Source organism: Thalassophryne amazonica, chromosome 16, assembly GCF_902500255.1.
Source record: "Thalassophryne amazonica chromosome 16, fThaAma1.1, whole genome shotgun sequence".
Classification (NCBI taxonomy): domain Eukaryota; kingdom Metazoa; phylum Chordata; class Actinopteri; order Batrachoidiformes; family Batrachoididae; genus Thalassophryne; species Thalassophryne amazonica.
In genome coordinates, this window is record NC_047118.1 from 44,581,084 (window position 1) to 44,604,373 (window position 23,290).

Below are 23,290 nucleotides of genomic sequence, written 5' to 3' on the forward strand. Positions count from 1 at the left end.
ATCACCGGCCCCAGAGGATGTTCATTCAGTTGTTTAATTTTGTAGAAAAAAAGCAGATCACAGACATGACACAAAACTAAAGTCATTTCAAATGGCAACTTTCTGGCTTTAAGAAACACTATAAGAAATCAGGAAAAAAAATTGTGGCAGTCAGTAATGGTTACTTTTGTAGACCAAGCAGAGGGAAAAAAATATGGAATCACTCAATTCTGAGGAAAACAATTATGGAATTACCCTGTAAATTTTCATCCCCAAAACTAACACCTGCATCAAATCAGATCTGCTCGTTAGTCTGCATCTAAAAAGGAGTGATCACACCTTGGAGAGCTGTTGCAGCAAGTGGACTGACATGAATCATGGCTCCAACATGAGAGATTCAATTGAAACAAAGGAGAAGATTATCAAACTCTTAAAAGAGGGTAAATCATCACGCAATGTTGTACAAGATGTTTGTTGTTCACAGTCAGCTGTGTCTAAACTCTGGACCAAATACAAACAACATGGGAAGGTCGTTAAAGGCAAACATACTGGTAGGAAGACATCAAAGCGTCAAGACAGAAAACTTAAAGCAATATGTCTCAAAATTCGAAAATGCACAACAAAACAAATGAGGAACGAATGGGAGGAAACTGGAGTCAACTCTGTGACCAAACTGTAAGAAACCGCCTAAAGGAAATGGGATTTACATACAGAAAAGCTAAACGAAAGCCATCATTAACACCTAAACAGAAAAAAACAAGGTTACAATGGGCTAAGGAAAAGCAAACGTGGACTGTGGTTGACTGGATGAAAGCCATATTCAGTGGTGAATCTCGAATCTGCATTGGGCAAGGTGATGATGCTGGAACTTTTGTTTGGTGCCATTCCACTGAGATTTATAAAGATGACTGCCTGAAGAGAACATGTAAATTCCCACAGTCGATGATATGGGGCTGCATGTCAGGTAAAGGCACTGGGGAGATGGCTGTCATTACATCATCAATAAATGCACAAGTTTACGTTGATAGTTTGGACACTTTTCTTATCCCATCAATTGAAAGGATGTTTGGGGATGATGAAATCATTTTTCAAGATGATAATGCATCTTGCCATAGAGCAAAAACTGTGAAAACATTCCTTGCAAAAAGACACATAGGGTCAATGTCATGGCCTGCAAATAGTCCGGATCTTAATCTAAATCTTTGGTGGAAGTTGAAGAAAATGGTCCATGACAAGGCTCCAACCTGCAAAGCTGATCTGGCAACAGCAATCAGAGAAAGTTGGAGCCAGATTGATGAAGAGTACTGTTTGTCACTCATTAAGTCCATGCCTCAGAGACTGTAAGCTGTTATAAAAGCCAGAGGTGGTGCAACAAAATATTAGTGATGTGTTGGAGCGTTCTTTTGTTTTTCATGATTCCATAATGTTTTCCTCAGAATTGAGTGATTCCATACTTTTTTCCCCTCTGCTTGGTCTAAAAAAGTAACCGTTACTGACTGCCACAATTTTTTTTCCTGATTTCTTATAGTGTTTCTTAAAGCCAGAAAGTTGCCATTTGAAATGACTTTAGTTTTGTGTCATGTCTGTGATGTGCTTTTTTTCTACAAAATTAAACAACTGAATGAACATCCTCCGAGGCCGGTGATTCCATAATTTTTGCCAGGGGTTGTATGCAAAAAGTCTTAGGCACTTTTCCATATAAATGTCTACTGTGGTGGGATCTTTTTAATCCCCCCTCGTTGTAAAAGATGACATTTCAAATGTCCAGCCATCCATTTTCTTCCGCTTTATCCGGAGAAGGTCGCGGGGGCAGCAGCTCAAGCAAAGCCGCCCAGACCTCCCGATCCACACACACCTCCCCCAGCTCCTCCAGGGGAACCCCAAGGCGTTCCCAAGCCAGCCGAGAGATGTAGTCCCTCCAGCGTGTCCTGGGTCTTCCCCGGGGCCTCCTCCCAGTGGGACGTGCCCACTCCTCCCGAGTGATTTCAAATGTCATCCATTTTTATTTAGTCTAGTACATAGAAACAAAAGTCAACCTAAGACCTTAATGTCTTCTCTCAGGACTTCCTCACGAAGTTGGTGTGCAACCTGCTTGATGAGGGCAACTCCTCATTCAAAGACGAACACTGGGAAGAGGCGGTGGGAGAGTTCACCGAAGGCTTGAATGTTGCAGATTATGCTGCAGCAGAGAAGATCCACATCCCTGAAGCTTTGCTGGAGAGCCTGTACGTCAACCGCGCTGCTGCCTACCACTCTATGGTGAGATGTCTGTGGTATCCTTTGGTATACAACCCCTGGCAAAAATTATGGAATCACCGGCCTCGGAGGATGTTCATTCAGTTGTTTAATTTTGTAGAAAAAAAGCAGATCACAGACATGACACAAAACTAAAGTCATTTCAAATGGCAACTTTCTGGCTTTAAGAAACACTATAAGAAATCAAGAAAAAAAGATTGTGGCAGTCAGTAACGGTTACTTTTTTAGACCAAGCAGAGGAAAAAAATATGGAATCACTCAATTCTGAGGAAAAAATTATGGAATCACCCTGTAAATTTTCATCCCCAAAACTAACACCTGCATCATATTAGATCTGCTTGTTAGTCTGCATCTAAAAAGGAGTGAACACACCTTGGAGAGCTGTTGCACCAAGTGGACTGACATGAATCATGGCTCCAACACGAGAGATGTCAATTGAAACAAAGGAGAGGATTATCAAACTCTTAAAAGAGAGTAAATCATCACGCAATGTTGCTAAGATGTTGGTTGTTCACAGTCAGCTGTGTCTAAACTCTGGACCAAATACAAACAACATGGGAAGGTTGTTAAAGGCAAACATACTGGTAGACCAAGGAAGACATCAAAGCGTCAAGACAGAAAACTTCAAGCAATATGTCTCAAAAATCGAAAAATGTACAACAAACAAATGAGGAACGAATGGGAGGAAACTGGAGTCAACGTCTGTGACCGAACTGTAAGAAACCGCCTAAAGAAATGGGATTTACATACAGAAAAGCTAAATGAAAGGCATCATTAACACCTAAACAGAAAAAAACAAGGTTACAATGGGCTAAGGAAAAGCAATTGTGGACTGTGGATGACTGGATGAAAGTCATATTCAGTGATGAATCTCGAATCTGCATTGGGCAAGGTGATGATGCTGGAACTTTTGTTTGGTGCCTTTCCAATGAGATTTATAAAGATGACTGCCTGAAGAGAACATGTAAATTTCCACAGTCATTGATGATATGGGGCTGCATGTCAGGTAAAGGCACTGGGGAGATGGCTGTCATTACATCATCAATAAATGCACAAGTTTATGTTGATATTTTGGACAATTGAAAGGATGTTTGGGGATGATGAAATCAATTTTTCAAGATGATAATGCATCTTGCCATAGAGCAAAAACTGCAGAAACATTCCTTGCAAAAAGACACATAGGGTCAATGTCAATGAGCAGATCTGATTTGATGTAGGTGTTAATTTGGGGGATGAAAATTTACAGGGTGATTCCATAATTTTTTCCTCAGAATTGAGTGATTCCATATTTTTTTCCTCTGCTTGGTCTAAAAAAGTAACCGTCACTGACTGCCACAATCTTTTTTTCTTGATTTCTTATAGTGTTTCTTAAAGCCAGAAAGTTGCAATTTGAAATGACTTCAGTTTTGTGTCATGTCTGTGATCTGCTTTTTTTTCTACAAAATTAAACAACTGAATGAACATCCTCTGAGGCCGGTGATTCCATAATTTTTGCCAGGGGTTGTATTGTTAGAAGGCATAACTCTAAATTCGGGGGTGGGGGGGGGGGGGGGGGGGGGGGGTTGGGGTAGGTTGATGGCATGCTGTCTTAAAGTTAGACAATGTCAGGATTCTATATGATGCCTCCAAGTCCTTCATTGAATTCCTTAGTTGTCATCTTTTGGTTCTGGTGAACGTTGAGAACAAAAGTTGTTTTGTTGTCTGGTTGTTGATTTGGGCCTCCTTCATCAGTGATGGAAAATCTGTGTGATTCCAAGCTTCTTATATTATTGGGTAGAACATGTTCTACCCAAGAATCTGTACTATTCATTGCATTCACCTTTATAAAAAAATAAATGCAATGAATAGTACAGACCTCTATTTACACTCAACAAAAATATAAACGCAACACTTTTGGTTTTGCTCCCATTTTGTATGAGATGAACTCAAAGATCTAAAACTTTTTCCACATACACAATATCACCATTTCCCTCAAATATTGTTCACAAACCAGTCTAAATCTGTGATAGTGAGCACTTCTCCTTTGCTGAGATAATCCATCCCACCTCACAGGTGTGCCATACCAAGATGCTGATTAGACACCATGATTAGTGCACAGGTGTGCCTTAGACTGTCCACAATAAAAGGCCACTCTGAAAGTTGCAGTTTTATCACACAGCACAATGCCACAGATGTTGCAAGATTTGAGGGAGCGTGCAATTGGCATGCTGACAGCAGGAATGTCAACCAGAGCTGTTGCTCGTGTATTGAATGTTCATTTCTCTACCATAAGCCATCTCCAAAGGTGTTTCAGAGAATTTGGCAGTACATCCAACCAGCCTCACAACCGCAGACCACGTGTAACCACACCAGCCCAGGACCTCCACATCCAGCATGTTCACCTCCAAGATCGTCTGAGACCAGCCACTCGGACAGCTGCTGAAACAATCGGTTTGCATAACCAAAGAATTTCTGCACAAACTGTCAGAAACCGTCTCAGGGAAGCTCATCTGCATGCTCGTCGTCCTCATCGGGGTCTCGACCTGACTCCAGTTCGTCGTCGTAACCGACTTGAGTGGGCAAATGCTCACATTCGCTGGCATTTGACACGTTGGAGAGGTGTTCTCTTCACGGATGATGCGAAGGAGATGTGTTGCACTGCATGAGGCAAATGGTGGTCACACCAGATACTGACTGGTATCCCCCCCCCCCCCCCCAATAAAACAAAACTGCACCTTTCAGAGTGGCCTTTTATTGTGGGCAGTCTAAGGCACACCTGTGCACTAATCATGGTGTCTAATCAGCATCTTGATATGGCACACCTGTGAGGTGGGTTGGATTATCTCAGCAAAGGAGAAGTGCTCACTATCACAGATTTAGACTGGTTTGTGAACAATATTTGAGGGAAATGGTGATATTGTGTATGTGGAAAAAGTTTTAGATCTTTGAGTTCATCTCACACAAAATGGGAGCAAAACCAAAAGTGTTGCGTTTATATTTTTGTTGAGTATATATACACCTACTGGCTCCTCTGTAAATACATGTATATATTCTTATTTGTCTTTTTATATTTACTTTTTACACCTTTGCACTACGTGAGTTGTCTTTTAATTTCGTTGTACCTTGTGTATAATGACAATAAAAAGCATTCTATTCTATAAAATACAAGAACGCACTTGTTTTCAGGTAAGTCCTTCCTCGACTGTTGAGGAGGTGCAAGTGTTCAGGAGATGGAATGGTATGAGTTCTCTTTTCGATTGATCTGATCAGTCAAAGCTAACCACAGTCTAGTTGGTCATTATCTGCTCTTTTAACACCAAAATCAAAGTCAGAGGTTAAAAGGAGCACAAGGAAGGGATCCCTAAATAATGCAGCTTATCTTTTTATGGTTATTTAGGTAATGTTGATGCATCAAAACAATATGATTCTTGTTCATTTGCTTGTGTTTTGCTATCTTTCAACACCAGAGAGGGAAAAACAACTGGAATATTTCAAAATATTTCTTTAGAAACTGACCTCACAGATATGGACTCTGGAACAATCATCCGAAACATAAGTATTATAAAGGTTCTTGAAATGTTCTGGAACAGTGTTTTGAGTTTGCCTCACTAATTCATAGTACTAATGAAATGTTTTGTATCACTCAGAGCTACACCTCCATTCCGGTGTCGCCGACCAAACGGTCCCCCCTACAAATCGGTCCACCCTGCCTTCACTGCACATGCATCATTAGCAGCGGTTCACGGATTAACACCTCGTTTCTCCTTCAAACTGCACTCCAGTCATTATCTAGCTCAGTGACAGATATATGAAGCATTTGTACAACAATCATTTCCACATAAATTCAGCATTATTTCATCATAAAAGATGGATGAAGCGAGCAGAGCGCCATGGCTACAGAAGCTGCTAGCTGATGCGTTCTCTGCGCATCCGTCATTTCAGAGCGTCACAGACTTTTGCCTCGTTTCTGCTTAAAACTGACTTTAGAATGATTTAAGAGGTTTTACTTTGTCAACCGATGGTTAAAATCCCATTAATCTGTTTGATCACTTTGGGTGAAGAGTCAGACTCAGACGAGCTGCATGCGCAGTGAAGGCAGGCGGCCAGATTTCTATGGGGGACCGTTCGGTCTGCAACCCCGGTTTTACAGTCCTATTCTGTTTTCGTCCTTATTTGCTCATGTACTGGCCATTATGTTTCTTCCTGCAGTTGCTTGCTTATTTTATTAGCTGACACTCACGTGGAGGTGGGTGCCACTAGGCAAATCAGACCATTGAGCAAATAATGTGGCCAGTGTACACCAGGTGGTAGACAAACATGACTTCAAACAGATGCATAGGCAGAATAAAGTTGCTTTTTCGAATGATTCACTGTGCATCAAAGTTAATTCCCATCAAGTCACCTTGTCACTATTTATTTTAATTTGGTAAGTTACAAGATGCAGCATTTATTGAGTTATTGCCAATGGAATTTGGCTACACTTGAACAAATTTGCTGTTCAAACGCGACACTTGTCAGTGAAGGGTAACCTGGACATTTGAGTAAAGGAGATTTTTTCTGTCTTCCTCAACTCTTTTGCACTCAGTGTGTGAACATTTGATTTAGGTCAGCTAGAAGAATTTGTAGACCCACACTATAAATTAGAAATGTTTATCAGCAACACAGTCACAGAGGCTAATTCTGGATTCCAGAGGACACTTAGTGAAAGAAACCAAACTGAACACTTGATAATTAATGTTTTATATCATCTTAAGGCATCTTGACTTGCACATATTTTGGCTCTGCACTGCCGTGCAATTTGTCATGCCAATGCTTGTAATTTGACGGTACGCATCTTGACACTTGCATGAATTTGATCCCAGCACTGGCACGGACTCTTGCAAATGAGTAAACTGCAGGCAGTGATACGCACTGTTTGCAAATAGGTTGTGCAATGTTCATAGCACGTTCACTCAAGTGGCAAGAAATTTATGTGTACCAGAAATTTTGAATATTTCAAAATTTTCTTTGCACACTGGCACACAGCCTCGGACAGTTTATGACGAGTTTACTCATTGGCACACTAAATTATGTGCCAGTGCGGGGATCAAATTTGTGCATGTGCCAAGGCACCTTTTTGTAAAACCAGACTTTAGTAAATCCAAGAATAGACATCAAGTTGTCAGTTGTAATTTTTCTTGCACCCTTTAATTTCTTTCAGTTTTATTCTCACTCCCACAGGGCAAATATGATCAAGGCGTGCAGGACTGTAACAAAGCTCTTGGCGTGTGTAAGGAAAGCCGCAGGGCGCTGTACAGGAAGGCCCTCTGTTTGAAGGAGCTTGGGCAATACAAGGAGGCCTACAACTGCACCACTGACTGTCTGCTCGCTACTCACTCGGTAAATGAACTACATTAATCTGTTATTTTTTTGTAACTCTATAGTGTTTTGTTGAAAAAGAGAACATAGAGCAGGAAATGGAGGCCATTTATTGTTTGGCTTTTGGTCATTTTGGTATTTGAGCATTTGGCAAGCAATTTATAGAGTACAAAACAAGGTAAATTTTTACTGAATTATATGATGTGAAAATCAACTTGGCAAAATATAAAATGGCTACTGTTTTTTTTTTTTTTTTTTTTTTTTTTTTTTTTTTTAAATTGGAAACAAGAAGAGTGCCATAAAAATGATTCAGAATAGATAATCTTATTAGTGACTGTTTTTAACGTATGTTATTCTAAAAACATAAATAAAATTTGAACTACTGTAAAATGAAGTTGTACTTGTAATGTAATTGATCTACCTTTGGGGGACACTGTTGAAAAGCTAAATTATACGTAAATTTATGGTGTAGCTTTGGCGCTGATTATAAGTTGACGTAGAAAATGACTACAGAGAAACATTTCTCAAGTAAAAAGTACTGTATTTTCCCATCGGAGGGCCCAGGACATCAGGCCACTCCCTTTTTAAAGAAAGTTGGTTAAATACCACCTGAAATTAAATTATAAGGAACACATTTAATGAATGAGAAAAGGACAATAAATAGATAAAATCAGGTGAGTTATTTGTGATTATATTTATTTTTATTTATGATGAATTTAGACATTTTATTGAAATTGGCATTCAGATGTACATGATGTTGGCCATACTTGTGTATCAGCTCACCCCCTCGTCTGGCAGAATTTGCGTGAAGAGCTTTTTTGTACTGTGTTTAGTCATTTATTTTTACTCTTCACAGGACAAACGGGTGAGTGACCTTGCACAGGAGCTGTCTGCCCATCTGGGACTGAAAAATCGTAAACCCTACATCACTACAAAGGTTGGTAAAATAATTGTTTGGATGTTATTCACTTATGCAATAAGGGAGTCAAGTACACTTTTTCAACAACCAAATATAGGTCATCAGCCGTCTTAAAAACAAATATTTAGGTGCATAGAATTATATTTTTTGTAAATGTTTTGATGTATTTCGGATTTCTGAGAAGTGACTTCTTTCTGTGCGTGTTGCTTTAAATGGAAAGGAGCTCCTGCTGGCCACACCCCTCTCATTTAAAGATGTGTGTCTCACCTGCTATGGGGGTCTGTCTGATTGAGGGGAGTGGGTGGGTTTGGCAAACAAAATGAGTGCACATGAGAATGTCTGTGACACATGTCACAAAAATAAGTTGTATTAAGCATAATTTTGCTTGTAGGAGGGCATTTATACATACACAGACATATAATTGTGGAAGGTAGTGGATGTTTAAATTGCAGGGGTGGAGGCCTAGTGGTTAGTGCGTTTGGTTTCAGTACGGTTCAAACTCCACCCCATCTGGAGTTGCACCAGAAAGGGCATCCGGCGTAAAACTTGTGCCAAATCAACATGCAGATCCACCTTGGATTTGCAGTGGCGACCCCCAAGTGAAAACAAGGGAACAGCCGAAGGGTCTTATGAGTGGATGTTTAAAATGTGGTTACAAATTGTTTAGTAAAATATGACCTCTTTAAATGCACCATGCAGTAAGTGTGATCATGTACCGAGTTAATTTTTATGGTCAGTTAAATCTGAGTTCAGTTCATGCACTTTTTTTTATTATTTATTTTTTGCGGTGTTTAATTGCTAAGTTCAGAGGTAGTGTTTGGATTTGGCACCAATTTCTATTATTTATTTGTGTCGTGTGTGTGTGTGTGAGGGAGAAAGAATTAACACTGGTCAGTGTCATTTTATGGAAAATATTTTGTCTTTCACAGAAAGCTGTAATTGTCACAAATGGTAATGTGCCTGCTGAAACTGTAAAGGCAAGTTGAACAGTGTCTCTTCAAGGCTTCTTGCAGAGTTTTCAAATCACAGCTTGTAATTGTAGTGCAGCAGATAACAGAATATTTACAGAGGAATCCTGCAAATGGTGATAGAAGCACCAAATTTGACACAAATACGCCTTAAACATTACTCTTTCGAAGGAAAAAAAAAAAAAAACAATCACAAAATTCCCAAAAGGTACAGTTTGGACTATCTATGACTGAATGTTATGGGGGTAAAAACAGCAAGAATGGTGACAAAGGTCAGTTTGAACAGGGGTCAAAAGTTAAAGTTGCTCTTTAACTTGAAAACTGATGTAAAAAGTGATGCAAGTCATTGGTTGAGTTAATAGGGGTTTTAAAAAGGAGTATGTAGTTTGCACCGTGGTTCATGCTTAGTTATGGCCCAGTCACACGGCACTTAACGAAGGGTGAAGAAGCCCTGACGAAACAAGAAATCTGAACTTTCGTTGACATCGTTTAACCTTCGCGCAGCCTCGTTCCTGCAGCTGGAGCTTCGTCAGGATTTTTAAACTGTTGAAAAATTTGAACGAACGGCAACGATAACCTCAGTTCGTCTGTGTTTCGTTTTGCTGTCGTTCTTGACGTTTTTTAATCGTTTGTGTAGTTTTTGTAATGTTATTGTTTAATTTGACTTCGTTGGAGCAGCTGAACGTTTTCACACAGTGCAGAAGCCGGTTTGCTGCTGCTGTTTTCATGTACCGTCAGAAGTTACAGGGCAAACTCAGCCTGCTTGCTTGGATTTTTTTTATCTGTGTGGGGGGGCAGCTTCAATGGCTTCAGGCACATTACATAGGCCAGAATTAATCTTTTGTGTGGATATAATTAATTATTTTGCCACAAGCAACTGTTGAATTTGAAACAACGAAAAAGTTGTGTAATTTCCGACGGTACTTGAATGCAGCATCAGCGGCAGTAGGAGCTGCTCCGTGCGCTTATTATTTTGTATTAAATATAACAATATGAGTGTAGGAATGATAATCCAGTCCTACTGTACATGTGGCAACAGGCAGATGAATCAAAATGATGATATAAAGAGCTGTTCTGGAAGGAAGAATTCACGTTGTGGATCAGTGATCAGTTGGGAAAAAAACGCACATGTGAGTCAATGCGCGCGTTCACACGCACTGATTAATTTACTTCTCTGATATATTCAATCATCTTTACACATATTTATATTTATTCTCCCTTTGACAGTTTTCTGTTATAAATCAATATATATGGCTTTGAACATAATACTGTGATACAGCAGTGACCACGGTGCACTTTTTTTTTTTTTTTTTTTTTTTTTTTTTTTATTGGAGCACGACGGAGCGCGCAGAGTGTCGATAGACGGTGTGGATTCTGATGATGATGGAGATGATCCCTCTTTTGTTCTGGACAAGGAACCAGAGCAGGTGGTCCATCGACATGCACACAGATCTCCACAGATTCTGTTTGCAGTTTCTCCAGGACTCAGGTGCTATGAGCTCCGTCCCCAGGCCGAGTGCTGGAGCAGACACGCTCAGTCATAGATAGTCCAAACTATACCTTTTTGGAATCTTTATGCTCAGACACATAATGTGGTGTAGTTTGCAATATTATTGAAGCATATTTTAATTTTGACCGCTGTGTAATTCGTCAGTTGACCTCTACCTGGCTGTCTTTTGAAAATTCAAATGGCCAATCTTTTTTTTTTTTTCCAAAAGAGTAATGTCTAAGGAATATTTGTCCTGAATTTGTTGCTTCTGTCACCATTTGTAGGATTGTTGCAGTTGTCTGCTACACTGTCACATGTTGTCTAGATTTTCTAGTTTATGCTTTTATGTCTATATATAGTTGGTACAGTATGTGCACTAGGGTTTTAATGGTGCATTGTGAAGACTGAATCAAATTATTATTTATTATATTTGTATCGTGAAACCATAAAAAGTCAACTACTGTATTGAAGAAATAACATCCTCTTGCAAAAAGAATCATAATTGATGAATAAAATACACAAATAGGAAGCAGATAACATTAATGATGACAAATCTTCAGAATAATTTATTTCTTTAAGGTTAAAACATTCACCACAGATTATTTTCGACAAAACGTGGGAATAATTATTGAATTGTGATTATGTATTGTATTGTTACACCCCTAATATGTACACATTGACATTTTTTTCAGCACCACTTTAATTTTGTTCTTTGTATTTAAATAAAGGATTCATAATGTTATATCACCAATATGGTCAAAATTGATCTTTTCTGGAAGCAGTGGGTTAAAATACAGCAACACATCGCCATGAGACTTTGTGTAGTAACTGTTCATGCAGACCTTGTGTAGTTACTAATTTGAGCTGTTCTGTGATGATTTGATTTTCTTGTCACCTACAGGTGTCGAGTATGTCTACAGGAAATGGTGTGAATCCACTCCATGGAATTGCACCAGGTGTGAAAACGTGACTTTGAATAGATAAAAATGTACCTACGTTCAGGGGCAGATCCAAGATTTTGTAAAGTGGGGGGCGGATTTGTGAATGCGTCTCGGTCGTGTTTCCCTAGGGGGTCTGGGGACATGCCAACCCCCCCCCCCACTAGAAAATTTAGAATTTTTAGGTGCGGTTTCCTGCATTTTGGTGCATATTTCACCACAAAATGGAATCGCAGAGAAAAGATACTTTATGGCCTGTTTTTATTCATTTCAACTTGTATAATATTGAATGTGATGCTGTGATGTTACGATGGCAAGTAATAGAGAACAATTGTCTGAAATGTCTATGGCTAAAAAGGTGAACACTCTTGCTACACCTTGCTGAATCACGGTCAGCTGAGTAATTTGTTACTGAATAGTGTTCAGAAACAGCATTTAGTGTTTTGTTTTTTTTGTTTTTTTTGCCACTCCCCCCCCGGGGAAGTGGATGTTCGGAGGATGTTCATTCAGTTGTTTAATTTGTAGAAAAAAAGCAGATCACAGACATGACACAAAACTAAAGTAATTTCAAATGGCACTTTCTGGCTTTAAGAAACACTATAAGAAATCAGGAAAGAAAATTGTGGCAGTCAGTAACGGTTACTTTTTTAGACCAAGCAGAGGGAAAAAATATGGAATCACTCAATTCTGAGGAAAAAATTATGGAATCATGAAAAACAAAAGAACGCTCCAACACATCACTAGTATTTTGTTGCACCACCTCTGGCTTTTATAACAGCTTGCAGTCTCTGAGGCATGGACTTAATGAGTGACAAACAGTACTCTTCATCAATCTGGCTCCAACTTTCTCTGATTGCTGTTGCCAGATCAGCTTTGCAGGTTGGAGCCTTGTCATGGACCATTTTCTTCTTTCTTTCTTTAATATTTATTTCATTCATTTAAACGAAAAAAAACAGAAAAACAGAAACAAAGCACCACAACAATAGAATGAAAAGGAGCAGAAAGAGCAAGTCTTATGATTTCTGCCCCCTCCAACAACACAATCACCCAATACCCAGCACCATAATCAACACCATTCAACAGACTACATTTCTTTAACTCGTCACATACCACTGACCCATTTCATAATTATGACCATTAATTAATAAATTACATCTCTGACAGGTTACATTCCAAACTCAAAACACTCCAAACATTATTAACAGATCACCTTTTTTTTTTGACTTCCTTGCAGCCCACTGACTTATTTCACAGTTTCATACTTACTTAATACATCTAATTTAATACGTTTTTAAATAATTTAAGCGACCTTAATTCTTTAATTTCTTTATTAAGATTGTTCCATAATTTTACGCCATTTACTGCAATACTCCTTTCTTTTACTTTAGTTTTAAATCTTGTTTTTTTAAAGAATTCTATTCCTTTCAATTTCTAACTACTTACTGTTTTTTCAAACATATTTTGAATGTGTGTAGGTAAAGTATTTTTATTAACTTGGTACATTGTTTGTAATATTTTCAAATCGACTAAATCATAAAATTTAAGTACCCTATACTTAATAAACAATGGATTAGATGGATCTCTAAAACCACTGTTACTAATCACTTTTAAAGCTCTTTTCTGCAAAATAAATAAAGGTTGTATATAGGTTGTATATGTTGATCCCCAGATTTCTACACAATATGTTAAATATGGGACAATCAATGAATTGTACAATGTTAATAAACCATAACTATTTAATTATTATTTTACTTTATGCAAAACAGCAATGGCTTTCGCTATTTTTCCTTTTATGTAATTTATGTGTGACTTCCATGTAAGATCTTCATCAATCATGACTCCTAAAAATTTCATTTCTTTTACCCTTTGTATATCCATTCCATCTATTTGTAATGACACATTTTTTTTTTTTCGCTCTATCATTAAACAATATAAAATTTGTCTTATTAATATTTAGTGACAATCTGTTTATATCAAACCAATGTTTAACTTTTTCCAATTCTGTATTTATCACTTGTGCTACTTCCTGTATATCTGATCCAGAGTAAAACAGCGTTGTATCATCAGCAAATAAAATACTGCCAAGCACATTTGATACATTCACAAAATCATTGATATACAAAATAAACAGTTTGGGTCCAAGTACCGATCCTTGTGGTACTCCATAAATAATGTTACACAATTCTGATTTGGTATTATTTATCTGTACAAACTGTTTTCTATTTTCTAAGTATCTTTTTACCCAATGATGTGCAATACCTCTTATTCCATATTGTTGTAACTTGTGAAGCAATCTTGAGTGGTCTATAACATCAAAAGCCTTTTTCAGGTCGATAAAAATACTTACAAAATAATCCTTATTATCTGTTATTGTTGATATTTTCTCTATTAGTTCCATAATTGCCATAGCTGTCGAATGTTTTGTTCTAAATCCATACTGAGCATTATTTAAAATATGATGTTTCTCAAAAACTTTTTCCATGATTTTAGAAAACTGTGGAAGCAGTGATACTGGCCTATAATTAGAAAAATTATGTTTGTCTCCATTTTTATATAATGGGACTACCTTAGCAATTTTCATTTCATCTGGAAAAATCCCAGTTGACAGAGACAGATTACAAATATAAGTAAATGGTTCAATAACAGTTTCTATTATGCTTTTTACAGTCATCATGTCTAAATCTTCATGGTCAGTTGATCTTTTGCTTACACAGTTTTTTTTACAATATTTCTTATTTCATCTTCTTCCACATTATCCAGGAAAATACTATTGACCGTATTTACAGGTGTATGTAATTTATCTTCTATTATTGGTTTATTTCCCACCAGACTTGATCCTACATTTGAAAAATAATCATTAAACCCATTTGCAACTTCTTTTATGTCATATATCTCTTTATTTTCCTTAACAAAGTAATTTGGAATAGTTGCTTTCGCTCCATCACTGTCAATCTCACTTTTTATAATTCCCCATGTTGCCCTCATATTATCTTTACTCATATTTAATTGTTCACTGTAATAATCTTTTTTTGTTTCCTAATTATTGTTAATAATTTATTTTTGTTTTTTTGTATTTATGTTCTGATTCCTTTGTTTGCTATTTTAAAAAGCACCTATATAAATAGTTTTTCTTTGCACAAGCATTTTTATTCCCTTTGTCAGCCATGGTTTATTTACTCTTTTCTTACTAATTTCTATTAATGTACAATTTTTATCATATGATTTCATCAATATTTTCATAAATGAGTTATATGCTACATTAACATCTCTGACATAAACTTCTTCCCAATTTTGATTTTTAAGGTCATATTTTAATGCCTCTAAGGCTTTTACTGACTTATCTCTTTTAAAGTTTATAACAGTTTTTTTTGTTGTACCTATTTTTATATTTAAATATTGAAAAAATTGGTAAATGATCGCTAATATCTGTCATGAAGATCCCATTCTTAATAATTTCATCTGTTCTGTTTGTAAATATATTGTCGATTACCGTTGCACTTTGCGATGTAATTCTGGTTGGTTTTGTTATCAAGGGGACTAACCCCAGACTATACATTGAGTTCACAAAATCACTAAATCTTTGGCAACTGGAGCTTTCTATGTTAAAGTCCCCACACATAAAAAGCGTTTTGTTTTTAATTTGATGGAATAATTCTATTATATTATCTGTAAATTTCACAACATAAGAATCTGGTGCTCTGTATACACAACTGATTAGAATATTCTTAGATGTTTCATGTACAAGTTCCACTGTTACAATTTCTATGACATCATTCATAATTGTCATTTCTTCAACAATTGTACACATCAGATCTGTTTTTATATACAGAGCAATACCACCGCCTTTTTTATATCTTCTGTTAACAAAATACAGCTCATATCCCTCCATTTGAACTTCATCCATGAGATCATCTTTAAGCCAAGATTCAGTGATTGCAACAATACTAAATCTATTTTAAACTGATTTAAGTAATCTTTTATTTGTGACATTTTACAATACAAGCTTCGGCTGTTTATATGTATAAGTGACAGGGTATCTTCTGCAATTTTTTCACTATTCAGCTGTTCTACTGTATAATACTCACAACCAATCGTTTTTAAATCAAATATACTTTCATCAATATTAGTGTCTGTCATATATTTTATCATCTGTTTCCATGTTTGATCAGATTTTTTTTTTTTTTTTTGGTCCAATTACCAACAGACGTCATATTTGATTGTCTATTCAGGTCTGTATTTCGTAAGGTCCTCCATGTTTTTGATTTGTATACCGTTTGTTCCTTCTTTTACTCTAATCCACACCCTACAGTTCCAGACCCATGTAGCAACAAAGTGTTTCTGTTTTCTTAGTAGTCTTGCTTCCCTAGCAATATCTGCATTATTTTGTTAGATGCTCATTTATGTAGACACTCGTTCCTTTCAAATTCTTTGCCTGTCTTAATAACTCATTTTTATATTTTCTCCTTGTAAATCGTATAACAATGTTAGATAGTTTATTTTTTCTATCTTTAGTTGGAATAGTATAACAGTCTGATATTGTGTCTTGATGGATGACAACACCTTTTTGATATAAAAAGTTTGTAACTTGTTGTTCCAATGATTGTTGTTCTTCAGGTGGTGCATCCTCCCCACTGGCTCCACCAGAATCCACCACCCTTGCATATGTCCGATGCCTTGTTTCTAATCCAGATGTTATAACATCATCTTTTCTAGTGAATTGTTCAAGTTCATCTACACGTTACTCAAGTTTCTTAATGATCTTGTCCTTCTCTTTAACCAGATTTTGGAGTTCTTTAATCTCCACCATCAGCTTATCTAAATTAGACATGTCTTTTGATATACGGTTTAATGAGGTCTTTATCTCCTCTATATCTTCCTCGAGTTTATCTGTTTTCCTGGGTGGTGCCATGCCGACTATCGTGGCTCGGTATGGCCACTATTGATTACAAAAACAATTCTTCAACTTCCACCAAAGATTTTCAATTGGATTAAGATCCGGACTATTTGCAGGCCATGACATTGACCCTATGTGTCTTTTTGCAAGGAATGTTTTCACAGTTTTTGCTCTATGGCAAGATGCATTATCATCTTGAAAAATGATTTCATCATCCCCAAACATCCTTTCAATTGATGGGATAAGAAAAGTGTCCAAAATATCAATGTAAACTTGTGCATTTAATGATGATGTAATGACAGCCATCTCCCCAGTGCCTTTACCTGACATGCAGCCCCATATCATCAATGACTGTGGAAATTTACATGTTCTCTTCAGGCAGCCATCTTTATAAATCTCATTGGAACGGCACCAAACAAAAGTTCCAGCATCATCACCTTGCCCAATGCAGATTCGAGATTCATCACTGAATATGACTTTCATCCAGTCATCCACAGTCCACGATTGCTTTTCCTTGGCCCATTGTAACCTTGTTTTTTTTTCTGTTTAGGTGTTAATGATGGCTTTCATGCAGCTTTTCTGTATGTAAATCCCATTTCCTTTAGGCGGTTTCTTACATTTCGGTCACAGACGTTGACTCCAGTTTCCTCCCATTCGTTCCTCATTTGTTTTGTTGTGCATTTTCGATTTTTTTGAGACATATTGCTTTAAGTTTTCTGTCTTGACGCTTTGATATCTTCCTTGGTCTACCAGTATGTTTGCCTTTAACAACCTTCCCATGTTGTTTGTATTTGGTCCAGAGTTTAGACACAGCTGACTGTGAACAACCAACATCTTTTGCAACATTGCGTGATGATTTACCCTCTTTTAAGAGTTTGATAATCCTCTCATTTGTTTCAATTGACATCTCTTGTGTTGGAGCCATGATTCATGTCAGTCCACTTGGTGCAACAGCTCTCCAAGGTGTGATCACTCCTTTTTAGATGCAGACTAACGAGCAGATCTGATTTGATGCAGGTGTTAGTTTTGGGGATGAAATTTTACAGGGTGATTCCATAATTTATTCCTCAGAATTGAGTGAGTCCATATTTTTTTCCCTCTGCTTGGTCTAAAAAAGTAACCGTTACTGACTGCCACAATTATTTTTCCTGATTTCTTATAGTGTTTCTTAAAGCCAGAAAGTTGCCATTTGAAATGACTTTAGTTTAGTCATGTCTGTGATCTGCTTTTTTTCTACAAAATTAAACAACTGAATGAACATCCTCCGAGGCCGATGATTCCATAATTATTGCCAGGGGTTGTAGGTTGATAATATGCATATTTTCATATAATTCCATTTAGGGTCATTTTACCAGCATTATGGGCGTTGATTAACAAAACAAGACACTGCTACAAGTTTCATGAGTTGGTGCCTGCATTCTGAAATCGACTTCTTTCATGTTTTTAGGAGGAATTTCGGGAAACTTTGTACCAAAGCAGCATTTGTTAGCACAGGATATTGTGCTCTCAGAGCATGCTTGTTTTTTCTTTTCTAACTAAATGGATTTTTAAGGTTTAAGTTTTTTTTCCCCCCGCCTCCTTTAGCCAGTTTTACAAGTGTTCCGGAGACCTCCATTACATCTCTCAGCCACATGGATGTCCCCTCAGTATTGGACACACTGGACACCCTGGACACCTTGGAGGACTCTGAGCTGATGGGGGAGGACTTGGATAGCTTGCTTGATTGTTTCCCGAATGAGCACGAGGAAACTGAGGTAGAATGTGTCTATGTTTATCAAAGTGAGTGCAAATAACTTTGGTCTCTGGCTGAGTTCACATGGACCCTATTAATCTGTTCATAATCAGAATGATTGTGAATCTGAGTGGAAATGTCGCATATAAACTCTTCAATCAAAATTAAACAAACTGGTCAGATCGGCTGACAGTCCTTTTATGTAATCCATTAAATAAGAAGATATGAGAGCATATTACACATAAACAGCTGGTCATATTCTCCTCTACAGGCAGAACGTCCTGCACATGCTCCACACCCGTCGCTATGGGCGGGCCCTAGGGGGCAGTGCCCGCCCACTGATATGCTTGGGCCCGCCCCGGCCCGCCCACCCAAGGCAGATCACTCACAGAGCTCAAATAAATAAATAGATAAATAAAATCCTAATTTCATTTTATTGTACTTGCTTTGGGTTAAAACGGCCAGTGTTGCATAATCACTAAGACAGTAAATATATTAAAACCGTGTGAGTTTGTTGGAAAGTTTGTCTACGTATGTAATCACGTCAGTGTTGCCCAGCAACAATCAGTTACCGCGTTTATGGGGGGAAACGAAGTGTGAGTTTTTGCCAGCAGACAGCAGCTAGTTTCTGTGCTTTCCTAAATGTGGATATACGTAACTGGTTTAAAACCCCAACATCGGTAACTTCGGATAAACCAACACATGATGTCGTTGGCAAAGAAAACCCTGGACCCATTTCTACCTCCGTGGATCCTGCACTGACACAGGGTAGGTCCAAATTTTTATTGTGTGTGTGTCAGAGGCGATTGCTCTAAGACTGCAAGGGAAGCTCAGCTTCTCCTAAATTGTCAAAAAATAAGTGATCAAATATATACCGTGTGTACATGTCACTGACTATGCACTACAACGCGCTCATCTTTTGTTCAGAATCAGCTTCTTATCACTGGTAACGACACGGCTTTCCTCTCACTCAAACCCGCAGCTTCAGTGCTTTAAACAGTGTGACAGACTTCAATAGCGAAGCAAAGAGTGCAGCGAAACGAGACGAGTCATTGGATAAATGCTGGGCTTTGTCCCGCCATCGGACGCTCAGCGTGTCTGGGGGTCTATAGGGCAGTGGGCTGGCCCGGACGCTCAGCTTCTGCATGATGATTGGATGATCTGTCTGAGGCTGAATCCCTTTTTGATTGACAGCGAAATGAGCGAATCAGCGATCTTTTGGTGTAAACATCCGTGGGAGCATTTTTTTTATTTTTATTCTGTTCTGAGTTGAACTGGAGACTTTCCTAATCCTCTTAGCGGGATTTTCTTTGTTAAAATGACTAGCGAAAAATCGAGCTTCTATTTCTGGTGTTTTTTTTTTTTTTTTTGTAGCTGCTTGTGTTTGGAGACCGACTTCTATCACTCTTTGACTTCTATCGCAGTTTCTGTCCCTACCGAGCAGCGGGTGCTGCTGAGCATCTCCACCGTCACAAAGCACTCACAGGCGGACACACTTCACACTAGCCTTGCGCCAGTCCCAGCTAGCAAGCTGCACATAATGGCAGACAATTTGAATGTTGTGGACCGGATTTTGGCGAAGCCATTTGATAGTCTTCCTTATGAAGAAAAACTTAAACAGCAGGGCCGATCAACTCAGATTAATTTGGTGCAAAAGGTGGGGAAAAATAACAGGTCTTTTCAGCTGTCTTGGTATGACAAAGTGAGCTGGCTGACTGGAAGTGCTGTAACAAATAAAACGTACTGTTTCTTGAAAAGGAACGGAGGGTAGAATTTACGTATAAATAAACCGACACATTTTATGACGTAGGCCGAAATTGAGCTTCCCCTCCTTGAAGGACCAGCATCCACCACAGGTGTATGTGTGTTGGCAATTGGTACTATTGCGACTGCGACCCCTCTCTTGGTTGCTTTGAATTGCACCCGCCGTGGTGTTTTTTTTTTTTTTTTTTTTTTTTTTTTTTTTAGTTTGAGATGCTGCTTGTCATCTAATACGTCATGTGCACACTCGGTGGTGGCGGTGTGTATGTGTGTGTGTTGGCAATTGGTAGCTACCCCTCTGTTGGTTGCTTTGAAATGTACCCGCCGTGGTGTTTTTTTGTTTGTTTAGTTCGAGATGCTGCGTGTGATCTAATACGTTATTTGTACTTGTGTGTGTGTGTGTGTGTGTGTGTGTGTGTGTGTGTGTGTGTGTGTGTGTGTGTGTGTGTGTGTGTGTGTGTGTGTGTGTGTGTGTGTGTGTGTGTGTGTGTGTGAGAGAGAGAGAGAGAGAGACCGTTGGTCCGGTCATGGTTAATATGATGATTATTGTGAGGGATTAGGGCTGCGTGAATAGTGAAAATAAGCAAAAATAAGCTATTAATAGTGGTGCCCACCTGGTGGATTTCATAAGCCCCCCTTAAGACTGAGATCTGGCGACGGGACTGACATGCTCATGTATTCACCCCATCAGTGGAGTTGGGAGGAGGTTGTTTTTGCCCGTATTTGTTTGTCTGTTTTTGAACAGCCTGGAGCCCACAATTTTTCATATATTGTGAGGAAATCTTTACTGAAGATTCATATCCTGATAGGCAAGAACAGATTCAGTTTTCAAGGTCAAAGGTCAAAGTCAGAAAAAATCTTGGAAATTGGGAAAATCCCTAACTTTAACATTGAATGATTTTCCAAAAATTCATAACGGTCAAAAAAGATTAAATTGCTTTCATTTTTGAGAGTGTTATGTAGGATTGTATCCTTTATTGACTGACCAAGTTTGATCTGGATCTGATTCAGATTACAGATTTTTTTTAGCCATTTAAATTTAGCATTGAAAACCCAATTTAATGTATATTTTACATTATATCTTTATCTGATGTTCTGCAATCACTCTCACATTTGAAAGTAAGGTGCAGACTGGCACTCATTATCACTTGACAAAGTTTGAGCTGGATCTGATTCCCATTACAGATTTTGTGGCCATTTAAATTTAATGTTGAAATCCCATTTGGTCTACATTTTGTATTATATCTCAATCAAAAGTGTCTCAGTCACTCTCATTTTTCTGTTAGGGATTTTCCTACACCACCAAAATTGGATGGAGGTTCCAATTTTATGCTTGTTTGTCTTTCTTCCAGTTATCAGTCAGAAACCTCGTGCCAAAAAGCAATGACAAATTGTGCATAGCAGAGATAACCAATGTTCTGTGAAAATGATCTGAAAAAAAATTCAGGCACTGAAAAAGTAAAAAATAAAAACTTTGAGTGAAGTGCGTGAACTAAATACATACTCCTGACATTTGATCACATCTAATTTAGCTTATGAAAAGCCACTTCTAACAGGACTTTGACCTTGAAAGCTTTTTCAAAGGTCAAAATTTGTGGAATTGGAAACTAGTGTTGGTGGAGGTTTTTTGCTGGCAGAAACAAACGGAAGGAAGACTTGTTCCATAATGTACTTGAACCACCAGCCCCTGTTACAGAAACTGGAGAAAGAGGAGGAATTTCAGAGTGCACAGTCACATAGTGTGATTCTGCTGTTCTCTTTTATTATGTTAAAAATTTCTCATGTTACAGTTTGAGCAGCAAAAATAGAATAGAATGGGTCCATAGATTAAATAAAATTGCAGAAATAAAATTCCTGTTGGAGAACAACAGGAGCTGCTTTGTGAGCATGTCAAAATAATTAATCATGTTTGTCTAATTATAATTCTTGAGGCCATTTGAATATGTGTGGATTTACCCGTCTGAATGACTCCTTTCTGACTGGGTTCCAGTCATATAAACGTAGCTCCTGATCATGGTTAAAGGTGTCATTGCTTTTAGTAAATCAGTAAAATACACACGGAGCAGCTTTAATATTTTCAGATCCTAGCGATTGTGGTTTCTACACATTTACATATGATTTTGTACGTTTTGTCTTAATTTATTTGGTTTAAAACCAGCTTGTCTTGAGATTTACTTTTCACTCATACAACCTGATTTTGGTCCTCTGTGTTTTCCAGACCCTTTTGAAAACCGCACTTTCAGACAACAGCACGAAATCCACTGGCAAGTGCCCTGTCTCCTCCGTCCTGCCTGCCCCGACACCCCAGCTCCCCCCGGCCTTCTTCAACTCTGCTGTTAGTCAGCTTAACTCCTTAGACACCTTTTCAGGTGGTGAAAGCAGCACCCCAGAGTCCACCTTAAAGGCCCTGGATGCCTTAGATAGCTTCTCTGATTTTAGAGGGGGTGTTGCTGCTGCACCTTTAGAACTGGCCTCGGCGGCACTGGATTCCCTGGATGGGCTTGATTCCTTGGATGACTTCTTGGATACCACGCCAAGTGCTGATACTACACTGGAAATGAATGACTCTCAAACAAAAGTGAAACCAGAGGAAAAGTCACTTGATGATTTGCTGGATGAACTTGATGTGTTGGAGCCAAGTGGTCTGAGTGCTCCTAAACCTAACCAAAGTCCTGTGGATCGACTGGACACACTCGATGCCTTGGACGTGTTTCCTTCATGTGTTAGTAAAACTTTTCTGCCAGCTGGGAAAAGAAGCCTGGACTCACTTTCCAAGTTCAACTCAGATGGTGATTATAATTTTTGTTGACTTATTATATCTTTGGTTCAGTCTCTTTTAAAACTCTTATCTAGATTAGTCAAAGCCTACATCTTGTTTGGTTTTAAGGGACTTTAGATCAGCATAGACTTTAGATAAAGCATTTTATGTTTTATGGTCAGACTTCAGATCTATTTATTGCTTTAGTTTACATTTAAGTTTTGTGACAGAAGCACAACAGCAAATGGGAATAATTATT

The 23,290-nt window shown here is 38.1% G+C and overlaps 1 protein-coding gene across 1 annotated transcript in view; it reads left to right on the forward strand.

Moving 5' to 3' along the window:
• The window catches only part of LOC117528581 (zinc finger CCCH domain-containing protein 7B-like), a 58,361-nt gene that overhangs the window by 8,718 nt on the left and 26,353 nt on the right, over window positions 1-23,290 (forward strand). Inside the window, exons 5-11 of the mRNA XM_034191209.1 lie at window positions 2,041-2,238; window positions 7,435-7,593; window positions 8,429-8,509; window positions 9,421-9,468; window positions 11,850-11,904; window positions 18,365-18,534; window positions 22,492-23,062. Coding sequence (XP_034047100.1) covers window positions 2,041-2,238; window positions 7,435-7,593; window positions 8,429-8,509; window positions 9,421-9,468; window positions 11,850-11,904; window positions 18,365-18,534; window positions 22,492-23,062 — 1,282 coding nt within the window. The remainder of the gene's footprint in view (window positions 1-2,040; window positions 2,239-7,434; window positions 7,594-8,428; window positions 8,510-9,420; window positions 9,469-11,849; window positions 11,905-18,364; window positions 18,535-22,491; window positions 23,063-23,290) is intronic.